This window comes from Rhododendron vialii, chromosome 13a (genome assembly GCF_030253575.1).
Source record: "Rhododendron vialii isolate Sample 1 chromosome 13a, ASM3025357v1".
Classification (NCBI taxonomy): Eukaryota; Viridiplantae; Streptophyta; class Magnoliopsida; order Ericales; family Ericaceae; genus Rhododendron; species Rhododendron vialii.
Genome location: NC_080569.1, coordinates 5,239,476 through 5,264,398, shown reverse-complemented (window position 1 = coordinate 5,264,398; position 24,923 = coordinate 5,239,476). Strand labels below are relative to the sequence as shown.

Sequence of the window (24,923 nt, the reverse complement as noted above, 5' to 3'; positions counted from 1 at the left end):
ATTCTCAAAAATCTTAATTCCTTGGTATGGATTCCCGAAAACCTTAGAGGAGATTGGTGTAAATAACCCAAAAGAAAATTTGAACAAATGGGGAGTAATTACAGTACTACTCCCTCAACTATTATAGAATAACACCGTTAACTTCCATTTAGTGAAAGTTACAAGTTTATCCCATGGTAATAATTTCTGGTTTATCAGCTTCGTTAAATAGTCGACTTATTCATTATTTTCGCTATCACTTGTTTATTTTTAATTAAATTAAAATCAAACTCCTGTTAACCAGGTTAGGGTTCAATCAGTGTAGGTTTATTTAGTTTTCCTATAAGAAAATCACTAATTCACGTGGGTTCGACCTCGCTCTTGCACAATTATGCTTCGGGCGGATTCGTATTTGCGAGTACATTAAAATTTCTCAACTTGCTCTCTTGTCAAGAATGATCAGGGTCCAATGTGGAGGATAATCGGGGCTTACATTCTATTGATAGCATGAATGAGAATCGAGAAAGTTAATCTTGTACTTGTTAGAAAATGGACACTGAGGTACAGACTAATTCGGATGAATTTGAACTCTTGATTCACTGTACGAAAATGAAATTTTTTAGCACACGGAACATTGATTTTCTCAACAGTGTTTTAAATATGTTAGTCATACTTCAAATTCCGGAAAAAAGAAAGAAAGAAGAATTTGAAATGTAAATAGTGTTTGAACGTTTTGTAGGAACACCAAAAATGTGATGCAGTATAACCTCTCTCTTTTTTACCGGAAAGAAGCACAAGTTATATTGATACAAATCAGATACAAATTGCATGGTCCATAGGCCGAAAAATAACAAATACAACAAAATAAGAACAAAAAAACAGAAACAACAAGAACAAAAAAACAAAAAGGAAAGGCCACTCAGCTCCGATGTTGAACCCAATACTTCACTCGTGGAGGTGGGTGGAGGATCACCACTGGATCTGGTCCCGCTATTGGATCTGCACAGGATTTGCATCTTTACGTCTTCATTGTCATCGCTGGAGAGCCCAAGAACACCATCTCTTGGATCGATTTAAGAGCCAGCACCCAGATCTAGAACTCTAAATATGGGTCTCTGAGTCCAAATATAATAGCGAGAGTGGGAGAATTACTCTCCCGAAAGAAAGAGCCTTAATCATTTCACAACCATGGAAGGAAGAGAGGAGGAGGAGGAGGGAAGATGATGGGAGGGTAAGAGATGGGGGAGCCGCCTTGGGTGAGGGGAACAAGAAGGGGGATGGCGATAGGAGAAAAAGAAAAAAGGGGAAGAGAGAGCTTTCTTTCCATTCCTAGATAGAGAAGCTCTCCGGAACCTCCTCCTCATCAGTTTAACCTTTTTGTTTTGCCAAGATGGCTGCCTCTAATGACATGAGCATTTTTCCTAATGCCACGAGCATTAATTATTCTGGTGGGCAAAATGACTCTTTTGTCCTGTTTTGGTCAAAAGCTTTCAGTCCATAAAATTTGTTACCCAAACTATCCTTCTGTAAACGAACAACCCTTCGGTTACCCTTTTTCGACTTTTGATTTCCTGTGCTTTTCAACTGCAACCATTATCTCCATTTTTCCTTTAAGTTTTGTCTCTTTCCGTTTGTACTTGATCGCCAGATTCATTGGAGTATATACATTCAAGATTTGTATTGTTTATTCATTGTGTACTTGTATACTTAGGAATTACTTTTCTAAAGTATATGTTTACGGTTTTATTACGTTATTCACGAACTACTATTGTTGAGATCGAGCCAATCTCAACGGGTTGGTCTTGTGGTCAAGATTTGAGATTTAGGAGTTTACTCTCTGCTAAGATCTTTGGTTCGAAACCTATTAGATGCTATTAAATTTTGGGGTCAGTCCATATAGAGTTTTGTTCTAACTTTAATTAGGACCCCTGCAAATAACGACGAGATTGGTCTCCAAAGATTAGTTATGATGTATGAAAGCTGTCTCGGACAACTAAGCTATCAAAAAAAAAAAAGAAGCTAATATTGTTGAGCCTATGTTTAGTGTTTCATTAGTGTACTTTGTTTTTCGGTAAAAAACAAAAATTAATGTTTTTTATTTTTTTTTAAAAAACCTTGATTTGTTTAGGGACTAAGATTAGTTTTTTCAATTAAAAAATTGACTTTAGCTCACAATCAAACAAAATAACGATTCTACAATCAAAACAAAATTGTCAGCCGGAAAGCACGAGAAATCAAAAGCCGGAAAGCACGAGAAATCAAAAGCCTAAGAGCAATTCAATTAGGGTTGTTCCTTCAAGGAAGGGTAGTTTGAGTAACTATTGTTATGGATTGATAGCTTTGACCACAAGGGGGTAAGAGTGTCATTTTACCCACCAGAACAATTAATGCTCATGGCATTATTGAAAAGCCTCGTGGCATTAGAATTTTCCTTGCCAAGATTCTCGGATTTGGAGCGGATTGAAAAATCCTGCAGTGCAAGGCCCTATAAGGTAACCTGTAGGACGCATACAGACTATCGATCTTGACAATGAATGGTTGAAATATGATTTTTAATTATGACCAATTATCGGTCATAATTAATTTTTGATCTAAACCGTTAATTGATGAGATCGACAACTATGTGCCGCCCTGCGTGTGCACTACAAGGGGTGCACTACAGCACCCCCGATCCAAGATTCTCTCACATCATCAAATCACTTTAGTTAGGGACCTTAGGGTGTTTATCTTAACACATGGAGTAAGAGGGTGTTCTATTTTCTTTTTTTAAGTTTTTTTTTGAAAAAAAAAGTTTTTCAAACTTAAAAATCATGTGTTTACGTAAAAAAATTTTTTACAAATATGGATCTTATTTGATAGATCTCATCGAGATTTTTTAAACAGTGTAAAAAAAAATTAAAAACTTATTTTTCATTTTCATTATATTTGAGTTTGAAAAACCTTTCTTTTCTAAAAGTTTTTTTTACTACGCATCCGGAACACCCCTAACTAATTTTGCTTTTAAAAATTAATTTCACATGAGGTCAATCTTAGCAGATAACGGAACACGTGTTAGCACCTACGAAAGAGAGGGAAAAAGAAAAAAAAAGAAAAAGAAAAAGAAATTAACGGTTTTTGATCAAGATTCGCTCGTCAAAGTAATTTTTCTCGCCGTGTGCATATAGCAAAGTAATCATGGAAAGTCTAGAATACACATCATTTAAAAGTGTGTACGATATGCACTTATTTTATGGTTCATTTTTTAATGTGTGTCGTAACTTTTGTTCTAGAATTGATTACCTTTCAGCAGTACGATTTCGTAACATACATTTTCATTATGATTCATAACATTTTGATGAATCTCGTAACCTTTATACGATTCGTAATATTTTCCATATAATTCATTCATAACATTTTAGAGATACATATGATGATACACATCCAAATAAGAAATGTGTATCGTAGTCTTTCTCATGTATCTATCTCTATATATCTTCTAAAAAGAGTTCTCCACTGTTCTAGAATTGTTTAAAACGTTATTTGAATGTAGGACTTGTCTAGAGTTCCAGTATTCAGAATTATTCAAAAGTCATCAAAAATCACGCGTTTGGTCTCAACAAAGTAGCATACAAAACTTACAAATTAAAGACAATATTATAGATGCTTACGAAAATTATATATTTAAGGTTAACACGTTCGTAAAAAATATATATATATAGCGTGAACTGACCCAAAATTATTTTACGTTCAAAAATATGTTGCCAGCACGCCTACGCCACGGTTGGAATCCGAGAAACAGAATATGAATCAAATGTTCTCCCATCAAAATGAAAAACCTAAAGCTCGTTACAACATCAACAAGGTAAACACGCGCACGCCACAAAGCGGATCCTCTGTCCTAAAAAATTCCTATTCCACTGTGTCTCGATGCACTTACAAGAATCTCGTGACACAGAAATCCCATATTATACGAATCGCGAGGCTGAGAGAGTGCATCAGAAGAACTTGAGGACAGGCATTTTGGGGCAGAGAGAATCATATGCACAAAAGCAAACTCCTCATTTCCTACCCCATGGAAAGCAGGAACACTGGGAAGAAGACAGGAAAGGAACAAGTAGGAATCAGGATTAATGTGGAAGAACAAAGATCATGATAACAAAGAATTTTTACACTTGCCGGAAGAAACAAAAGGGGGGAGATGGAAAGAAGATTGTTCAACATACTTTGGTACTGTCGTCGGTGTTTCGCTTCCGCGGAGCGCTGGAAAATGATGGAGTACCCCCACGACCCGGCGACTTTCCAGGCCCGTTGTGCCTTTCGTCTCGCACTCGTTGGAAGATACCAGTAAAATTATCAGCAGATTGAGGGTTTTTCTCATCCCATTCACCGAATTTCGGAACAGCAGCACCTCTATCTGGCTGCGAATTATACAAGAAGTTATCAATATAAACTGCAATCAGAGAAACCTGTAAATAAAGTAGGGGAAACATTTAGAAACTATGAGCATTATACGAGGAAAGGACTTTATTTTGAAACTAAATTGCTAGACAATCGGTACATGGTGACGTGCGAGGATATGGCCTTTTTTTTGAAAACTCGCATGTCCAGGCCAATTTACGCCCACCTCGAGTAATCCTGGGAGATCACTCCCACCGCCCACTAGGTTAGGGCCTTTTGCCGACACCCATCAGTATATAGTTTTACTTGCTAAAATGCCAAAGCCACCATATCCTAATAAAGTTTTCCTAGTGCTAATTTCCTGCAAGAACATTATTTTGGATTTGGATCGTGAGAAATCAGGATGGTAAACAAAACTTACAGTCTCATCGCCTTGATCAGCTGGTTTCATCCTGGATTTTCCAGCACCACCATGGCTGCTTTTGTACGAGTTCTTCCCTTCCCCACCAGGAGAAGCACTACCTTTCTCCGCGACCTTTTGATGCTGCGGGTGGAGCGGTGACCTGTCAATGTTATGGTCAGCCGACCCAGTGCCTTGTCTCCCAGGATGACCACCAGAACCTCCACCACGGGCTCCATGTCGTTGATGTGGCGACTGGTCATCAGCAGCTGGTTCGGCCCTTGTTCCAGTACTGTTGGGAAACATAGTAGGATTTGCTTGGGGGTCATTCGGGTTTATCAGTGGCTGGTTCGGTCCTTGTCGTGCGCCTTGCTGCAAATTTAGCAACATTGCAGATATTGAGAAATGATACACGTTACTTTATTGTAGCGTATTTCATCACCATCGGAGAAATTTATAACTTCAGTTAAAGAGGTAAAACGAAGAATGATAGCGAACCACTTATTGGCAAACTATGGGAAAAATCTTATATGAATATACTGAAGGATTGACTTTGTTCAATACCATTTTTCATATACCGAGGAATATATGAAATGGAATGGAGAGGGCATGTATGTAGCCATTGCAATCAAGAAATCATCATCTTCATCGGCCTTGAGGCCATTCCATTTCGATCACAAAAGAGTGACGAACTCATTTTTGTTCGGTCATAGGTTGGTCCAAAGAATGAGAGTCGGCTTCCTTAAGCCACTGAAGTACTACCAAACATAGAACAGAAGGTCATATTCAAGTCCTTGGTACAATTTCTGCTACTTAGAAAGAACGTTAAAAGCCCCAAAACAACAATCCGCAATGATATTCCATTTAGATTATTAGACCACGTGAAAACAACAGATTGATCTGAGCATTTTTTTACATGTAGGATTTGCGCACGTGATTTGAGAAATACAAAAATCCCCCCAAATCAGAAAACCAAGTTTACAAATTGCTTTAATTTATTTCAATAGTAAAAGATTAATCAAGTATTACACCTGGGATAATTAGCAGATTGGCATGTTATTTCCAGTCAAAGTATTTTTTTTTTTTTCAAAATATCAAACGACAACCAGCATTTCCAAACACGTACACAACCCACAGCAAGAACAAATAGTAACAGATCGACAGGGCCGGCCTTGATTTTCCAGGAGCCTAAAATTCGTAAATTTTCTGAGGCCTGAAGCGGCCGGCAAAGATTAATCAAGTATTACACGTGGGATAATTAGCAGATTGGTATGTTATTTCCAGTCAAAGTAGTTTTTTTTTTCTTCAAAATATCAAACGACAACCAGCATTTCCAAACACGTACACAACCCACAGGGCCGGCCCCGATTTTCCAGGGACCTAAAATTCGTAAAGTTTCTGAGGCCAAAAGCGGGCCAGCACATCGAGTTTTAGCTTTAGGGCGGGCTTCGAGGCAGACAAGAGTACAACTACCAGCAGAATACAACAGATTGACCATAGATCCCTCGGTTCAGAAGATAAAACAACAGGAAATCAGAAGAGTAAATATATTCTATTATATTCATAGAAGGTGCATAGACTTACAGCCATTTCCCTCCACCAAGCTAATAAAAGATTTCCTCAACAGAACTCAAACTCTATGATCAAACCAACACAGAGAGCTCGTCAACAGGATTCTTCAGCGTCCACAGAGAGAGAGAGAGAGAAAGAGAGAGAGAGGCGTTTATTGATCGACTATTGACTGGCGCCACCGGTCACATTTGACAATTCTTCCGCGACTGTTTCTCTATCTGGACTCTCTCTCCTCTCGAAGTCGAAGTCTACTCTTTTGTCTCTCTCTCCGTTAGGACGTCCCCCTTCAAAGGGTCTATCATCTATGAGGTGATTTTTTTTTTTTTTGTGGGGGGGGGGGGGGGGGGGGTGGGGAAATTATGAGGAGTGGTATGGTACATGATATTCGGTCCATGAACCTGTTTATGAAAGAAAATGGATGGTTCAGATTGTTGTAAATCTGGACCATTCATTTCTTTTCATGAAAGGTTTCATAGACTGAGTGTCATTCATTTCTCTCCTCAATAACACATTTTTGTAGGGTCTGAGATTACGTACGAGAACCCACAACAACGTGCAGTGGGGAAAGTATTGAGGCACTACAGCATGGTGCTCCAATTGCACCGGAAAATCTCTCGTTTTGGGGGTGTTTGTTGTAGTTTCTCACTATTTTTTAATTTTCCGGTAATTTGAATAAGGGCGCTGCTATTCGCAGCCTTCTATTTACTCCCATAGCCCGTTAAAAATTTCCAATTATACTTGACAGTTAGTTACCGAAATTGAGATATATTTTCAGCATCAAATTACCGAAATATAATATTTTTTTTAACAGATGTTTACCGAAAATGCATGTTCGGCAGTTGTTTACCGAAAGTTGAACATATTTTCGACATGTAGTTACCGAAATATAATCTTGTTTTCAACAACAATTTACCGAAATGTTATTTATGATTTTCAACAACCATTTACCGAAATGTTGTGGGCTACGGGAGAAAATAAAAGGCTGCGAATAGCGGCGCCCTTGAATAATTAATCCGTTGGGTGCAGTTACTACTTTTGTTTACTCCAGAAAGAGATAAATTTTCAGGTTGTTCAGAACTGCATAATCACAGCTGTTCGTTTCGGCATTAGACGGTCTGAATTTTAATAAAATTATTCGATGGAAGAGTTTAACTCTTCCCGTGAATAGTTTTTTTTTTACAATCCAGACCGTCCAATACACTTTGGACTCACACGATTTGGCTCTATAAACGCGAATACACGGAAAGATCCGTAAATAAGTTATTTTTTTATTAAAAGAGAAAACTTATTTCTTTATCTTTGTTCATGTATTCTATTTTTCATCTTGTTATTAGGATGATGAAGAGAATAATAAAAGATTAAAAAGAGGAAAATCTAAAGCATCCAATCTTTATAGACAGGGTAAAATTACCCCTAATTTCTTTTTGATGTGATGTGGGTTTTAATTGTTTTGAGCAGGGAGGTTAGGACAAATTTGTGAGGCCTTCTGCCGAACATTCCTATTATACGGTCATTTATACTTATTTTTTAAAAAGATAATTTCAAACTCAAAAATTATGTCCTTACGCAAATAATTTTCCTATCAATATGGATCTTGTTTGATAGATTTTATTGAGATCTTTAATACGGTGCAAAAAATTTGAAAAATTATTTTTCATTTACATTATTTTTTAGTTTGAAAATGTGAAATAAGTATTTCATTTTAAGAAGGTGTTCTGGAACGGGACCTAAAGTCGACAATATAAAATACAAAAAATTTATTTTCTTCAGATGTTAGGCAATATATTTTTAAAATAAGATCACACGAAATTAGAGTTTGTTTATATCACGATAAATGAGTTGCGAATCTTTCAATCACGTATATTGAACAATATCCAATCGACATGATTTTTTCACGAGATGATAGTCTCGACAAACTCGATCAAAAGATAAATACTCCTTCCAGTTTGGAAAGTTGCAACTACTATGGTGGCTGCCTGAAGTTGAACGGCAACGCTTACCCCCAATTTAGAAGGAAAAAGGTGAGGGAGGGGCAACCAAAAGTTCGGTTTTAATGGCTGATAGTACTAGCACGGTTAACCCGTTGGCCCAGTAAAAATGAGAAAAGTAAAAATGCACGGTCTCTAATAAATTTTTTGCATCTATATATCTCCACTTATTGTTCTCAAAAGTTTCTGTCAAAACCCAAACCGAACGGGACTTGTTTATCTTCTATGAAGTTACATGTTCGAGTTTCATGGAGGCCCAATATTCGAAGGCTACTGGAGGGTTCGTTTGGTCGTTACTAAAAGAGGCCCCTTAATTAATCAAAGTGTGTACAAATTAGCCCGCACTTTCCGCTATAAAGAAAATACAGGGCATGGTTTATGTTATTTTGTCTTTTTTCAACAGGAACGAGTGTTGACCTATGTCAAGTCCACTCCTGTGAGCTGTAGAGCCAGCCAAGCATTGACGCATTTTTAAACATGAGACCGCACGAAATTAGAGCTTGTTTATATCACGATTATCAGCTGTGAATCTTCGGATCATGGATTGAAGAGTATCGGATTGACATGATTTTTTTGCACAATTTTATAGTCTCGACAAATTCAAAAGATAAAAATACTCCTTTAGTCCAGCTTGCAAAGTTGCAACTGTTATGGCGGCTGCCTGAAGTTGAACGGCAATGCTTACCCCCAATTTAGGGGCAAAATAAAAGTTAGGTTTTAATGGCTAATAAAATACTACCTAGCATGATTAACTCGTTGGTCAAGTGAAAATGAAAAAGTAAAGAAATGTTTATCCTCGATGAATGTTTGAGTTTTATGGAGGTTCAACATTCGAATTTTTGTGGGATCACTGGAGAGTTTGTCCGAACGTTACTTCTAGAGGCTCCATAATTAATTGAGTTGTGCGAAAATTGGCCCGCACTCGCCGTTATATAAAGAAAAATACAGGGTATGGTTTATGTTATTATTCTTTTTCAACAGGGACATCAGTGTTGACCCTACATGAAGTCCCACTCCTGTGTGCTGTAGAGCCAGCGAAGCATTGATGTAGTATTTTAAAATGACAGACCAAGACTCGGCCTTTTATTGGGATGGAAGGAGGAGGGTCCTCTGAATCAAAAGGAATGTCCAATTCAAGCAGGAGTTAAATACTTTCTACTAGAATTCAAAGCCTATATATTTATGCATCTGAAACCCTTACCTTGTTATTCGGTGTCCAACGGAACATCACGCGGCGGTGTCTCAAGTTTCTCTCTACCACACGTTATTGTGTATTCTTCACACTTAATCTCGAACGTCACAAAAACGTGTGATTGAACAGAGGCCTTGTGCACCACGGGTCACTGAATAAGCTTTCTCAAACATTGTATTTGCTTCCAGATGCTAAGATCGTGATTAAAATATACTCCTGCCGGCCTACTTTGATGGAATGTTTTTTTTTTTTTCCCCATCGGCGGCCCGCATTGATGGAGGGATTAAAAAGTCTAAAAAAAATAGAGAAACGTGTGGATTATTTTCATATTTTATGGTAATTGATTTTCATATTCTCTTTCCTTTTTTTATTATTATAAATAATCACACCCTCAGAGTTGTGACGCAAATTTACAAAATTAATCTTTTATTTGTATACTCTTTTCGCATTTGGAAGGGCAATAGTGTAAATTTGCATCGCAACAAGACCAAAAGGAAAGTGTGACTAGTAAAAAAAGGAGTGTGAAAAACACTACCTTATTTTATTTTGTTTGTCATCTTTTGCTTTTCCACCGTGTTGTTCAATAAAGCGACTTGTAAAGCATTGATGCATTATCGCATACTCCGTATCATTTTTATTTATGAGAACTAGGTGCGTGCTAACGTGCAAAGCACGTTATTCATGCCCGTTGTGCAGATGGGTTAAGATTTTCCTTGAAATTGTGGATTTTGTTGATGATAGTGAAGGTTATATGGATAAATTTGGTCAAGTATATGAAAGGCAGCTTAGGGTTGGTTTGATTAATGGTTACAAAAGGGCTCAAAAAATTAGATTGTAACAAGCCTTTTAATTCAACAGCTTGGTATGTAGAATGTTAGGTTAGGTGGAGGAAAAATGGCAGTGTAATAGCCTGTGATTTGTTACAGATTTTTTTTCGTGAATGCTAGAGTAAGGAGCAAAAGTGTTGAGGACTACTGTTATGCAATCATCTGTATTCAGCATTAGGTATATGAGAAAGAGAAGAGAAGAGGGATAAATTAATCTTCTTTCCAGAAAAACTGCTTTTTATTCTCCAGAGAGAAGAGAAGAGGGATAAATTAATCTTCTTTCCAGAAAAACAATACAATCTAGTAGAGAGTTCTATATCAAAACTGGTTCTTACTAAAAAGCAGTGGGATAGAGTAAGGTCTTTGATCAAGCATTCATTGATTAGTACGACTTTGTAATTACTAAAGGATGCTTAGCATATTTTCACAATAAATTCAATACTGCAAAGGTGAGAAATCATACTATCCTAATTTAAGACTGGCTCAATCTATAATGATAAGGACAAATAAAATTTTCTTTGTCGAGTTGCCAAATTTGTGTGAGATCAGTACCACTTTCCATAGAAAACATACAATTAGCTTAGCTAATTTCTCATACTATCCTAATCTAAGACTGGCTCAATCTGTAATGACAAGGACAAATAGAATTTTCTTTGTGGAGTTGCTAAATTTGTACGAGATCAGTACCACTTTCCATAGAAAACATACAATTAGCTTAGCTAAATCCACCAGCAGTATATAATCCCAAAAGTGGACATATATTAATACACTTGTACGAAAACAGTAGAGTTCATCCACACAAAGCAACTTAATTTGTCATATTGCTAGCTAATTACACAAGAAAACGAAATACATAGCTAAGGCAATGTATCAGAAGCTGCTAGTAGCAATTTGCTATTACAAATTCAAGTCCAAACAGAAGCACACAAGGTAACCAGCAGTGGTAGATGTCCCCAAAAAAAGGCATAGTCATGGACACAGATTGTTCATCCATCTTTTGATAATATCCAAAAACCACCAAACATAAACTTTTAACTAAACTGAGTCGTAGATCCTCGCGCTACCATTTCCACCATCGAGGAAGACAACTGTAATCTGAAAACCATCAGTACTTGATCTGCCCAAAAACACATACTGGTGCAGACATTCTTCAGCTGTGTCTTCATAATATCTCAAAACGACCAGAGATTAACTTGAAGCTAAAGCCAATCATAAATCCTTTCCCTATCGTTTCCAGCATCAAGAATGACAACTCTAACCTCAAGGTTTGGCAGCATAGTGATGAAGAGATAATCATAGAGCTGAAGCTGCAAAGCATTCAAGAAAAGATTGAACATAGCAGCATTCAGATATCCACTGTCAACAGATATCGTCCAAGTTCTATTTCCCATCCGAACTGAAATACTCTGCAAGTTTAGGTCTTCAAGCACAGGTTCAAGCCTCGTTTGGAATTCCTGCATCATAAATAGATTTTGTAAAGTTAGGAAGCTGATAGTACATCAAATAAAACTGACCCATAACTATAGAAAACTGAGCAAGCTCAATGATACCTGCAGCTAATTCACTTCTGGGATGCAGCAATAACCTGACTTTATGAGCGGTAAATTACGTAGGATTGTTGACGGTGAACAAGCAGTTATGAGATTACCTAAAGTTATCAATGCTACTATTAATTGTAAGTTGAACAAACTAATAAATCATAGCTAGATACTTTTTAAAAAATAATGATAATGAGCTTTAGAAGATTCTGGTATTTTTCAGATAAGTTACCTTGAACAGAGTGGAATTCACGCCAATGTTCATTTACTAACATTGTCCAGTTATATGACACTTCAATATCATTTTCATCAAGGATTATCACATTGAAAACCGACTTCCGTTCACACATTAAAATAAGCTTATAGTTAGATGCGATGCCATGGGTTGTACGAAACTCACGCCAACCATTCCGCATCACAGTATCCACAACTTGAATAGGCCAAGCCTTAGACCCATGTCTTAACAAAATCCAAGTGCTTCTAGCAATCCCTTCGAAAGAACTCCATAAACTTTGGGGTAGCAGCTATGCAAGATGGAGAAGTATATTTTCAGTAATTAACAATATAACATATAAATCACAGAACAGCAATTGAAGTAATCATAATCATCAATTAAATGGACAAACCATGGTAGGAGCAAACACAAGGAGTTGTGAGATACGCTTAATATACCAGCATCGGTCAACATCTACAAAATACAAAATACAAAAGACTATTGAAATCAAAACCAATAGAAATTTAAACCGCTGTCAACTAATTGGCATACACTATAATCCGATGAATATATCAACAAAAAGTGAAGATATTAAATATATTCAAGTAAAGAAATACCTTGAGGGCTCTAGCGTAGGAATGAATTATGCACGAGAGCATCCAACCATTTGACTAAATCATCACGTACAGCTCATATCAAATTATCACCCAAACCCAATACATCTCTATATTCGCGCACAAACATACTATAAGCTTTATACTCCAGCTGTCCACCATGTCGATACCTTCCAACAACAGCAATCACCCTTTGGCCGCGAATAGGTAGAAGACAGTAAAACCCTCCATGTAGAGTTTGAGGATTCCGATGCTTTACATGCACCCAACGGCGAAATGGAACAAGAACAACCATCCCACCTGCAGAGAACAACACATGCAACGACCAAAAAGCTTGACTATGGCCAAATAACTCTAGCACAAATAGCTTTACACAGGGAAATCAAACACTGAACCTGCAGAGATCAAACACTCAACATGCAGGTGTGAGGTAATGGGTAATTTTTCGTTTTTGATTTTGTGGATCAGATTAGTGGGCCTTATGTCTTAATTTGAAATATATAATCCTCTACTCTATAATAAGGAGCAAAATTCGTGTTGCTAAATTAGTCCAAATGCAGAAAACAACACATGCAGCAACCAAAAAGAACAGGGCAACGAGCAACGAGAATTTGTGTTGCTAAATTGGTCCAAATGCAGAAAAGAACACATGCAGCAACCAAAAAGAACAGAGCAATGACCTAAATTGGCCTGCATTCACAATCAGAAATGACAAATTAGGCAATCAGAAAACAACACAGGCAGTGACCAAAAAGGTTGAATATGGCCAAATAACTCTACTGGCCAAATAATAACTCTACCACAAATAACTCTACACAGGGAAATCAAACACTCAACCTGCAGAGATCAAACACTCAACATGCAGAAATCAAAGACAGAGGTTTTGGCAGCTGGTGTTTCGGGTTTACGCCATTTGTTTCTTGAATTTTTGCCATTTCTTCGGTCGTTCCGGTCCCGTTGGTGCGAGGTAATGGCTAATTTCTCGTTTTTGATTTTGTGGATCGGATTAGTGGGCTGCGTGGCGGTGAGAACTGAGCTGGTGGGTTGCGTGGCAGAAAGGTGCGGTTTTGCTTGTTTAGTGGGCTGCGTGGCAGTGAGCAGGAGTATTAGTGATCTCATAAACTGAGGTTTTGCTTCTTCAGTGGGCTGCGTGGCAGTGAGCAGGAGTAGGTTAGTGGGCTGCATGGCAGTCAGAAAGGAGTAGGAAAACAACCTTCAAAAAGCCAAGCGAAACCACACCAAAACTGATTCTTATTTAAGAGGAGTAGGACATGATGCAAAATACTTCGACTTGAGAAAAGACTATTCTTTAGAGCATCTTCAGTGAGATGCCTAAAATTGGATAGCCAAATGGAAGTTTATTATTATTATTATTATTATTATTATTATTATTTTAAAATAGAACCCGCTTATGGATTAATAAATGATCATTAGTCTATTGAGTGGATGGTAACCCCAATAAACAAACCAAACCTTATGTCCAAATTAATTGGAGTCGGCTACATGGATCATTTTTTCTCCATTGAGCTCTGTCAAGGGCTATTTGTTCACTCAAACTCATTAAACTCATATCATTGTCCCAATGAACTAATTAATTTTATCATGTGAAACCCAAAAATAAAAGAAAAATTTAGCAACAGCAGTATCATTAGAAGTAGAGCAACGGCAATGAAAATATGAAAAGGTCAACCTACTCTATAATAAAACCTCACATTTTATCCCAAAAACTCAAAAAAAACAGTTTTAAATTTGAAGATTGGGCCCAAATATCCCTCCCAGCGTCAATTTTGTTTCTCCAGTGAAAAAAAAGATGTTGCTTTTGTTGCTACAACATTTTGAAAACCTCACATTTTATCTCAAAAAATCAAAAAACACCGCAAAATTTAACGAGTACATAAATAGGTGGGCAAATGTATGGAGTGATAAGTTTATGGATCAATTTATGTCGTCCATTGGAATTTTTTTTTGCACATTTACTAGGTAAAGTTTTAGTCATTCACATATTTAGTGATTTGGTATTTATTTTTTTACGCGTTAGCCCAAATAATGATGCTACAATCACACAAACACTTACAAACATGTATGATTGTATAATTATTGTAGCCCAAATGTCTATCCTGATTGGTCCTATGGGGCTCAGTTGTAATTGTAGAGTCCATACCCAACCCCATTTGTGAGAATTTTCCGTTCACCTTAATAATTAACTTATACACCACAATTTTTTGGTTTTGATCTTATTCAATTTTTTTGCGTTTATTAGTTTTACGCTAAACTTTTATGTGATATGATTGAGTAAGGATGAAAAGAATCGAAAAAAGTAAAAAAATATGACTTTTACACAAGTATTTTGGAAAATATCCAAGAAAAGGTAAAAAAACTGACTTTTCAAGCTTTTATTTGGATATTTCGCAAAATACTCGTGTAAAAGTCATAGTTTTTTACTTTTTCGGTTCCTCTTATCTTTACTCATCCATATCACATAAAAGTTTGCCGTAAAACTAACAAATGCAAAAAAAAAATTTGAATAAAAACAAAATCAAAAAATTATTCTGCATAAGTTAATTACTAGGGTAAATAATACGGGCTGTTCAAACGTGTTTTGAATAACTCAAATTCGAACACCCTCTCTCCTTGTTAGCCGAACACCCTCTCTCTCCAATCATTTTATGTTATAAAACTCCGTTCCGCTAACTAAAATAAGTACGGCTAACCCCCAAAATAGAGAAATCTATGATCCGCAATTTTTTATTTTCATATAACTGTCATGGATAATGTAATTTGCAATTGTTAGTATTTTTTTTAAGATGTAAAGGACAGAGAACGATCAAGAGATTTATATATATTTTTATTTTGACAGCTGTTTTCTTAAATGAGAGATTCTGAGAGAATGTATATACATAAAGTTTCAAATGAGAATCTCTTAAATTACAAACTCTCCTTTTTCGATGATCCGAACTGCTAAATATATTCAGAATGTGATTTTAAAAGTACTTGTGAAGAAATCTGCAAAATAAAATAAAATAGGAAGGGCTTGATTGAAGCAGTTTTTTATTGAACCGTTCAATAAAAAATTGTTCAGATGAAGCTCCTCCTGGCCATTTTTTTACTGGTTTCATGCGGGTGCCCTTAAAATCACGTTTTGATCATATTGAGCGGTTCGGATCATCGAAATTAGATCGGAAAATTGGAGAAATGGAAAGGTCCGCATTTTTATTAAAATGATAACGTTCTCATTTGAAACAGACTAAATGTACATGTATCCATCTACTTATATATATTTCAGAGAATGAGAATACTGGAATGATTAGGGGTGCTAAGAGCATCCGCACCAAGCTGGTTAAACTAGCTCTTGTCGCTATTATAGCGAGAAAGTCATCCAAAATCAGTGAGCATCAGCCTTGCTGACAACTCGGGGAAAACTAAAGTAGCCACAGTTTCTCGTTTATGTAAACGAGCCCCTGTTCATTCGGTAAACATTACTTTATTATTATTCCATTGCATCTCAACTTGCAGCTTGTTTGATTGTACGTGTACTATATGAAACATGAATAAAGAATCAATATTTTAATGGAATAATTTTAATATAGAGAGCCTGATGTAGTAAATATTTTAAAAGTGAGTAGCTAAAGTAAAAAAGTACTCCCTCCGTCCCATTTTTATTGTCTATTTTCGTTTTTCGTGCCGTTTTTTCAACGCTTATATCTTCCAATATGTATCCCAAAAATATGCAATATAGGTCTTATTTAATAGTTTTCGATTAGATCTATAATACAAAGTTTTCAAAATTATAAAAAACATGGTAGATTGAGAGATATAAGCGTTGAAAGAACGACACGAAAAACGAAAATGAACAATAAAAATGGGACGAAGGGAGTAACTTTTTAAGGTGTAATTTGGTCCAAAATTTAAAAAGGCTTATGCCGATGCCCTAACTAGATAGGTTGCGCCAAGCTGTGGCGTGTTCATAGTTGTCCTCTTTTAAAATTCAGTGAGCTCAAATGGACCCTAAATATTCGGAGTGGAGCTCCACTAGTATTTTGAGACATCGAACTAGTTGTAAGTTGTAACTACTAATCGAGCCTTTAAAGACGAGAAGAGCTCATACATACAAGTTAAACCAGGGATGGCTCAAACTCGATTCGTCAACTATACGAGTTAAAAAATTTGTTTGAGCCTGTTAAAGCCAAACCCAGTACTATCTAGGAAGCATCCATAGGCTTGTGCAACAGCGACAGCGAGTAACACCCAAACAAAACTCTCTCTAACACAATCATCCGCCCCACTCCCAAACCCGTTTGTGTTCCAACTAGGGGTGATACCGGTCCGGTTTCGACCGGTTTGAGTGTATTTTTCGGTCGAAACCGGATATCCGGTTTGAGATTTTTAGAAACTGAAACCGGTTGAGATAAAATCGGTCCGGTTTCGACCGGCTCAACCGGTTTCGGTCCGGTTTATCCGGTTTATCCGATTTTCATTCATGGGCCATATTTTTTGCTCAACACATCAAAAAATTCACAATTCAACTCATAAAATATCAACCAAAAATCTATAATTCAACCTTTTTTTTGGACCCAACAAAAAAGGATCAATTTTGAGCCCAATACATAAAAAAAAAATCTATAAAAACATAATTAAGCCCATAAAAATAGTTTTTATCTAATAAATATATTTATTAGACCAATATACACCATAAAATATCAACCAAAAACCCATAATTCAACTCCTCCCCTATGTTTTTATATATATATGTATATATTATACATATATATAACCGGTTCCGGTTTCAACCGGTTTTTAAAACACATAAACCGAATCGAAATTATTTTTTCGGTTTATAAAATTTTATAAACCGAAACCAGATCGAAATTATTCAACCGGTTTAAAAAATCCGATCTGATCCGATTTTTCCGGTTCGATCAATTTTCCGGTTTCGAGTAATAGCCCCGGACTTCCAACACTTGGATTCAACCATTTGCTCTTCACTCTCTTGTCCTTGATTCACGCTTCCGATCCTACTTTTTCTTTCACTTCCCATTTCCGGTTCTCTACTTTTGACTCAGCCATCTGCAGTACTCTATTATGTTAACAGTCAAGGATTGGCCATTGCCAAATCCCTTTAGGCCTGTAGACAGTTAGGCAAAAACCCTTTTCCATTTGCATCCCACTAATCCCAAAGGAAAAAACCCACCTTTTTGACAAACACCATTAAAAAGAACTCACAAGGTGGTCTATTAATGGCTAAACCTACAGATCTGTGGTTTTAAGTCTTCTAAACTTCGGTCTCTTCTAGAATCCTCTTACGCATTTTACTGAACTAGGTTTTTTAGCGGTTGCTGGAGGTGGGTTTTCTGCAAGATCTAATTATTGAATAGGAGATTGTGGAAAGTTCAATTATTTCTGTTCACAGTAAAAGTTTTGGTTCTGTGGCTTTCATATAAAATCCTGGTTTCTTCAGGTGCGTTCTGTACTTTTCCCAGTAAGTGAAATGGGTTTCTGCAGAGGGGCTTCTTTCTTTCTAGCAATGGCTAAACCTTCGGATCTATGTCATTGAATCTTCATATTGGGTAGAAGAAATCTGATTTTAGAAGTGGGTTTCCATTCTTGTCACCGATAAGACTAGGGATTGTTTACTGTGGGAAAAGTGGCGGTATACTTTTTGCTGATTTAAATATGATTCCTCTGTTGTTCTTGGTTGTATTTGCTGAGGGTGTGGTGGCATTCCTTCTACTGGTGAAGATTGGGCCTCTGAGGGAGCTGGTGATAAAGGGTTTGGATCAGGTGAAGGTGGGAAAGGGTCCGGCCACCGTGAAAACAATTGCTGGTACTATGTCTGTGATCCTGTTGTCAAACTTCTTTAGTATTGTCAAGATTCAGAACAAGGGTGCTAAGATTGGTACTATGACGCCCATGGATCAGGTTCTCTGGAGGACCCATTTACTGGAGGCTTCTCTCATGGGTATGATCCTAGCCTTCTTGATTTTGGTGCACTTATTTTCTTCTTTTGTTCTTTCAAATTCGAGGTATTTTTTTTTTTCCCACTTGTTAATTCTGTGATTGCGCTTTTGAAGTTAATGTACTGGTAACTGTAGTTGCGGAGCTACGTAAAATCTTATGAGAGAAAGCGAGAAAGCTTTTTACTTAACTAAGGCCATGTTTTATTGGTAGGACTAGTAGTGCGGAAATGCAATTCAATAGGACGAATGGACTAATAGTGGGTTAGCAAGGGGATTACTAACATCAAATTTTTTAGGTATTGTATTCCTGACGGATTATTAATCTCTCGACTAGTTGTTGCATCCTGGTGCCAGAAATGTGGTCCTCTCGTATTCTTAATATAATCTAATGTCTAATGGCCAATCTAAGGGGCTCTAGCGTAAGTTTCTGCTTTCATGCAACCATCGAAGTTAATGTCAGGGATACTATCATATGAATGGGTGCAACTTCTGGACTTCAGCCGATGGTTTTGCTTGTTCATAAGAAAGTTCAGCCTATGGTTTTGCTTGTTCATAACTCATACGAAACTTGCTAGCTGGTAAGTAGCAGTTTTTTATCACTCGAAGACGTCGTATGTTCAGTTAAAAGGCCTGTGGGGAAACATTATTTGTTGCATTAATTAGTGTTAGGTGTGGCCTTTGTAATTAGAGGATAATGTGATTCAACATTTCTCTTGGGCGAGGATCAACTCAAAGGAAGGGGGTTCACTTAGGGCACATATCACTGTTAGACTTGTCCCACATCGTTTATCTAAGCCACCCAAACTTGGTTAATATATTCTAGAGGTTACTCCACCTATTGCCAATTGGTTTTAGGTTGGAACCCTCCAAGAAATCTAACATGGTATCAGAGCTAGGTCTTGGGTGGCCTCACCTCTCGTGGGAAAGTCTCTGTCATCTCTGTCGCTCGAGTCAGTCAGTCAGCTCCTGATCTGTCATCTCAACGTGCATCCGGGCTGCACGTGAGGGGGAGTGTTAGACTTGTCTCACATCGTTCATCTAAGCCACCCAAACTTGGTTAATATATTCTAGAGGTTACTCCACCTATTGCCAATTGGTTTTAGGTTGGAACCCTCCAAGAAATCTAACAATCACCTCTAAAGATGAGGACTTTGGGTGGTTTCTTTGGAAGAGTATGTGATATGTAGCTTAAGGGCTTAGTAATTGTGTTTCCTTGGTGGAATCTTTAAGCTATACATATTATATCAGACAAAGGCACTCCAAGTGCTTATGTCTTAAACTTGGCTTTTGTAAGTGAGTAACTGTATGACCCCCAGTTTTGCATTCTCTAGTTCTGCTATGATTCTGATGCCTAGAGTTCATGGATAGCCAAAGGTCTGCCCATCCTTATATTGGGTGTCAAAAGCTGTCTTCGGAGAATTTTACTCAACTGTTCTTGGAGCCGCATATCAAATAATCCTCCAAGAACGCGTCAGCCTCTTCATGTACTTTGTCACATGAGCTGGAGCTTTCTGATGTTACTAGTTCTAGGTTCGCAGGTTCCAGCTTCATAATTGGAACCTCTAGATAGCCAGTTAATTTGCAGAACACAGAATGCAAGCTATTTTCCTGTGTTAGACTACTTGTTTGACCTTGTCAAACAAGTGCAGTTTTATCTTCCTTTTGTTTCAAATCATTACCACCCCGTAGAATAGCTCCAGCTAGTGTGGCCAAAAGCAACTTAAATAAACTGAAAAAAGCTGACAATTAAGCTATATTATGATTCTGGTTTATTACAATCAGCTTCTATGCCCTAGTGCCCCTCGGTATCTGTAAATCACCTTGGTTGTCACCCGTTTTGGAGCTAAACAGATTTCAGCATGCACATGAATGCTCTGTATGAAAATATGAGTCACGTTTTTTGCACTACCTTTTAGTAAGCCCTTCTATGCCCCGGTGGATGCTGAATCTTCGTTGTGCCAAATTGCCTAGTTCCATTAAGTTGTATCCAGCTGGGACCTGATGATGAGAGCACTATGGTGTCATCTGCTGTTGGGCTCAAATTCACCGACTGTTTGAGTTGCTGCAATATTTGTTAGCCTTCTGAATTTCATTTATATCAGTACTGAGTTTATGACACCATATTTTGGTTGAAACTGTTATCTATCCCTATGAGCACGAATTTTCGTCAATAATCTATTCAGAGTTAAATTTCTCTCCTGATGCCATAAGGTTTATTTTGCAGGGTTCTGTCTGTTTCTAGGGTTCTTAATTGACCGTATGCACCATTACCTTCGGAAATTAATGGGGATAAGAGGTACCATTGGAGCTTCGAAAGAAGAAATTGAAAGGCTCACGAAAGAAAAGATGCAGCTTAAAGAAAAGGAAGAGAAAGCTACCAATGAAATGAAGCTCCTGCAGAAAGAAGTCTCATATCTGAAAGAAAATATGAACAAACTTAAGTTGGAATCTGAAGAGAAGGACAAACGGGTTGAAACAGCTGAATCTCATGTGGCTGCCCTCCAGAAACAATCTGCTGATCTGCTTCTTGAATATGACCGTCTCTTAGAAGACAACCAAAATCTTCAGACCCAAGCTTTTGGATATCGGACTTGAGTGTTTGCAAAAATATTTCAAGTTTTTGGAGAGTTAATCCCAAGGATTCTGAATCTTGATGAAATAGTTTCGATTGGGGTTGACATTGATCTAACAGCACCCAATGGCCAAGGAAATCATCATGCTTCCGCCCTTCCATCGGAGGATGAAATTGGAGTTTTCGAGGGTGATTGCCCAATGTTGGGAATTTTGTAATATTCTCATCTAGAAATTTAGCCTGGTTTGGCTTTGTGTAATCATTTGAACCTGACTTTAGATTTCCGTTGATTTTGATTGAGGTTGTGGACTAGATTTGGACCTTTTTCTCTTTCGTGTTTCCTGTTTTCACATGCTTCGCAACAGAAATCTGTTCATCTTAGTATGCACGGATCAATTATGAATCATGGTTTTAAAGTTTAAAGAGGCAAGTCTTCAGTAATGTTGCTGGAGCCGTCATCTCTTTAGTTCACAACTTTTTTGTCTAGACAAATGACATCTGGAGTACAAGATCACTTTTGCTTTTTAATCTGTAGCTCGGAAGGCTCCACGGTGCTCCTGATGCGTTTCGGTGTTCTTGTGTGCGCAGATGAAGCCATAGGTCGTGTTATGAATTTTGTGAAACTTCCTGTGAAAAGATTGTGCTTGCACAGGTACATTGTATTGGATATTTATGTCGTCCTCTCTCTCCCTGACTCCCTCAAGTAAAGAGGAAACTAGGATTACCTTTGAAAGTAGTAGACGAAATACCTGAGAAACTTGAAGCATTTGAACCAGAGAATTCAAAGATGACTCTACAGCAACAAAATGAATCAGCTGTATCCCCCCTATATTGTCCTGTGCATCAATGAGTCGACATGCATGTTTCTTATATTTACTCTCTTTTCTCGCAAAAAGTTGAAAATTTCTGACCAACAAAAGAAAGAAAGAAAGATTGGTGTAATTCAAAATAAAGTAATACGTAACTTTAGTTTATTATGTTACTGATCGAACTTAGTTTCTTTTTCAAATAAATAAAGTATATATTTTATATTCTGTTAAAAGTGAAAAATAATGAATAAAAAAAATGAAAGATAGAGAAAATTCCATGTAGAGAGAGAGCTTCCTTTTTTTTTTAGGTGACCACATGTGTGTACAGTATTATATAGAGGGAAAAAAACCCTCCAAGTTTCGTAAGATGTGGCAAAATATTAGAGGAAGTTTTGAAGTAAAGCAAGCTCTCTTTTTTCCCCCTCATTCATTCATTGGACTTTAGACTCTCAAATTTTTCATAAATCGACATACGGTCCGGTACTAATTTGAAGATTGTTCACCGGAGCTCAATTAAAATCGGACCAAGTTCATAAAATTTAATAAAAAATAAAAAATTGGGATTAGTCTGATTTGTTGATGGTTTTGTTCCCACACAATTAATTAGAGTTCGATTCTTGGGGACAATATGCAAGAAAGTAATTTCTCGTGAATCCTCAAGCCTCGAGGTGAATGACTTGTCTTTTGACCGGACCAAAGAGAAGTTAGTCCAGGTGTCGAGGTATGCGTAAGCCAACCCGATCACCATCGGAAAAAACCCAAAAGAACTCTGTGCCAAAGACTTTAAAGAACAAGATTATAAAATTTACACACACCAGAATGGGAAAAAAGGGTGCTGATAAATACAACTGCGAATTTGCTACATGTAGCCAATTCATAAGAGGAAATTTTTGAATTCCTTCTTATAAATTGACTACATTTAGTAAATTCGCAGTTGTATTTAGCTGGACCCACGAAAAAAAATGTATTTTGGCCTAATCCCGGCGTGGCCTGCATTTATCCGACGTCGTCGAGGGGCAAACGGACGTTTCGGATTACGTACTACGACCACTCCTCCACCAGAGGATTTCCCATTCCATGAAATAAAATAAAGAAGAGGATTCTAGAGGCTAGAATGGCGTGGGATCCGAAACAAGGTCTGGAACTCCAGTATCACCCCCCCTTTTCTTCACGACTGAAGGTTGCGATTTTCATCGGAGATTCCGCTCGTCTTCTACCTCTCTGCTGCCGATTATAGGTGGGTAAAATTGGGTACTCATTTTTCCGCTGTATTTCGATCCCCTACTTACACGATTCACTATCTACCCAACAGAAAAATAAAACAAAATCTGCGAGTCATGGATGTATCATTAATGTCCTCTTATTTCTCACCCCCTTTTCTTCATCTTTCTGGTGCAATGATTCCTAACGCAACGTTTCCTTCACTCTGCAAAAAGAAATCGCTTACCCAAATCAAGACAGATTCATTAGTTTCGTCAAATAGAATTATTTCCTCATCGCTTCGGAGGCTGCAATGCGTATCTAATTTAAGTTGTGGTAGCAGCAGCAGTATTTGTAACGATATGGTTTCTTTCACAGTTGAAGATATAATAACTTCTTGTGGGTTATCCAACCAGTTTCTTGTTCTATGCAAGTCCTCAGAGAAGCCCAATGCAGTCCTAAACCTTCTAAGAAGCTGTGGTTTTTCCCGAACCCAAGTCGAAACCATAGTTTCCAAATACCCCAAGATTCTCTTCTGCAAGGCTCAGGAAAACCTCAAGCCCAAGATTGATTTCCTTCGTTCGGTTGGCTTATCCGAAACTGAATTCCTGGGTGTGGTCACCACCAGCCCTCAATTATTTACACGAAGCTTAAAGAACAACCTTGTCCCGTTAGTTGATTTTCTGGTAACTTCCTTGGGTTGTCAACGTAATGCTGTTGTTGTAATAAAAAAGTACCCATTTATTCTTTCGAGCACCTTGAAATATTTGGTGCCTAATCTGTCAACATTGCAGAATCTTGGCATCCCCCCATCCCAGATTTCAAATATGTTGGCTAACACGATAGTTGGCCGTGTAATAACATGTACAAAACCATGCAGGTTTAGTGAGGTTGTGTCCACTGTAATGGAGATGGGTTTCGACCCTTTGTCATCGGCATTTAAATCTGCTGTAAGTGCATTGTTATTCTGCAATGGAACGACTTGGGAGGGGAAACTTGTGTTATACAAAACCTTGGGGTTTTCCGATGAGGATTTCCTTAAAATGTTCAAGGTAAACCCCTCTTTGATATCCAGGTCAGACAGGTTGATAAGAAGCACGGTGGAGTTCTACGTCAATAAGTTTAATTGGAGCCCATCACAGTTGTCAGGGAGGGCTGAAGTACTTTGTTATAGTTTGGAGAAGAGGATCATCCCAAGGTGTTTGGTTGTGCAAATTTTGTTGTCAAGAAACAGGATTCATCACAATGTGAAGTTGTACCCAGTTTTGAGCTCTAGTGAGAACGATTTCCTGCGGAGGTATGTGATTGAGTACAAGGACGAGACTCCTGAAGTGTTGGATGCGTACCAAGGTAAGATGAAATCTGCTGAATGTGATTTTTATTGGGAGGAACTGAGGAGGTTACCGTTTAAAATTATACTCTAGCTCAGAACATAAAGAGAGCAGTTGAGCTCTATGTCAGGGAAGTTTCATTGGAGCCAATTGGAGTTGTCAAAAGAGGAGCTTGGGGATGAGGGGTTTGGTTTTGCAAGTTTTACTGTTAAGAAACCGGATCTAAGTTTCTGATCGTCCACATAGATCAATTCCTTGGTGATGTATGTGATTAAGTGCATGGGTTAGATGTGAAGTATTACGGATGGCTACCAAGGTTGGACAAAATCTGATGAATGCAACTTTGACTCTGAGGA

At 37.6% G+C, this 24,923-nt stretch overlaps 3 protein-coding genes across 4 annotated transcripts; 1 reads left to right on the top strand and 2 right to left on the bottom strand.

Annotated features, from left to right (window-relative positions):
• Positions 1–3,653: 3,653 nt before the first annotated feature.
• On the bottom strand, positions 3,654–6,598 carry LOC131314417 (RPM1-interacting protein 4-like). 2 transcript variants are annotated; one of them, XM_058343018.1, is made up of 4 exons: positions 6,341–6,598; positions 4,778–5,128; positions 4,182–4,376; positions 3,654–4,046 (listed from the first exon to the last, which is right to left on the bottom strand). In XM_058343018.1, the coding sequence occupies exons 1-4, from the start codon at positions 6,344–6,346 to the stop codon at positions 4,017–4,019; spliced, it is 582 nt and encodes a 193-aa protein (XP_058199001.1). In that variant the 5' UTR covers positions 6,347–6,598; the 3' UTR covers positions 3,654–4,016. The 2 variants fall into 2 exon arrangements, with proteins under 2 accessions (XP_058199001.1, XP_058199002.1); XM_058343019.1 differs by having other exon boundaries at positions 4,778–5,112; positions 6,337–6,585.
• A 4,849-nt stretch (positions 6,599–11,447) lies between these two features.
• On the bottom strand, positions 11,448–13,636 carry LOC131313807 (uncharacterized). The gene is made up of 8 exons (XM_058342315.1): positions 13,610–13,636; positions 13,482–13,538; positions 13,292–13,391; positions 12,834–13,001; positions 12,500–12,561; positions 12,106–12,397; positions 11,886–11,983; positions 11,448–11,789 (listed from the first exon to the last, which is right to left on the bottom strand). Exons 1-7 carry the CDS (start codon positions 13,634–13,636, stop codon positions 11,892–11,894), a joined length of 798 nt encoding a protein of 265 aa, XP_058198298.1. The 3' UTR covers positions 11,448–11,789; positions 11,886–11,891.
• Positions 13,637–16,954: 3,318 nt separating this feature from the next.
• LOC131313723 (uncharacterized) lies at positions 16,955–21,539 on the top strand. Its single transcript, XM_058342193.1, has 3 exons — positions 16,955–16,994; positions 17,643–18,657; positions 20,880–21,539. Exons 2-3 carry the CDS (start codon positions 18,372–18,374, stop codon positions 21,248–21,250), a joined length of 657 nt encoding a protein of 218 aa, XP_058198176.1. The 5' UTR covers positions 16,955–16,994; positions 17,643–18,371; the 3' UTR covers positions 21,251–21,539.
• Positions 21,540–24,923: the final 3,384 nt, after the last annotated feature.

Excerpts from the sequence above, each read along its gene's own strand:
- LOC131314417 (XM_058343018.1), bottom strand. Across the intron at positions 4,377-4,777 it reads CTGATCAAGGCGATGAGACT|CCAGATAGAGGTGCTGCTGT; the intron begins GTAAGTTTTGTT and ends TATAATTCGCAG. Across the intron at positions 4,047-4,181 it reads ACACCGACGACAGTACCAAA|TGTTCCTGCTTTCCATGGGG; the intron begins GTATGTTGAACA and ends TCTTCTTCCCAG.
- LOC131313723 (XM_058342193.1), top strand. The coding sequence starts at position 18,372 with ATGATTCCTCTGTTGTTCTTGGTTGTATTTGCTGAGGGTGTGGTGGCA. Across the intron at positions 18,658-20,879 it reads ACTGGAGGCTTCTCTCATGG|GGTTCTGTCTGTTTCTAGGG; the intron begins GTATGATCCTAG and ends TTTATTTTGCAG.
- LOC131313807 (XM_058342315.1), bottom strand. The coding sequence starts at position 13,636 with ATGGCAAAAATTCAAGAAACAAATGGC. Across the intron at positions 13,539-13,609 it reads AAATTCAAGAAACAAATGGC|GTTGAGTGTTTGATTTCCCT; the intron begins GTAAACCCGAAA and ends TGATCTCTGCAG. Across the intron at positions 12,398-12,499 it reads TTGTGTTTGCTCCTACCATG|CTGCTACCCCAAAGTTTATG; the intron begins GTTTGTCCATTT and ends CATCTTGCATAG.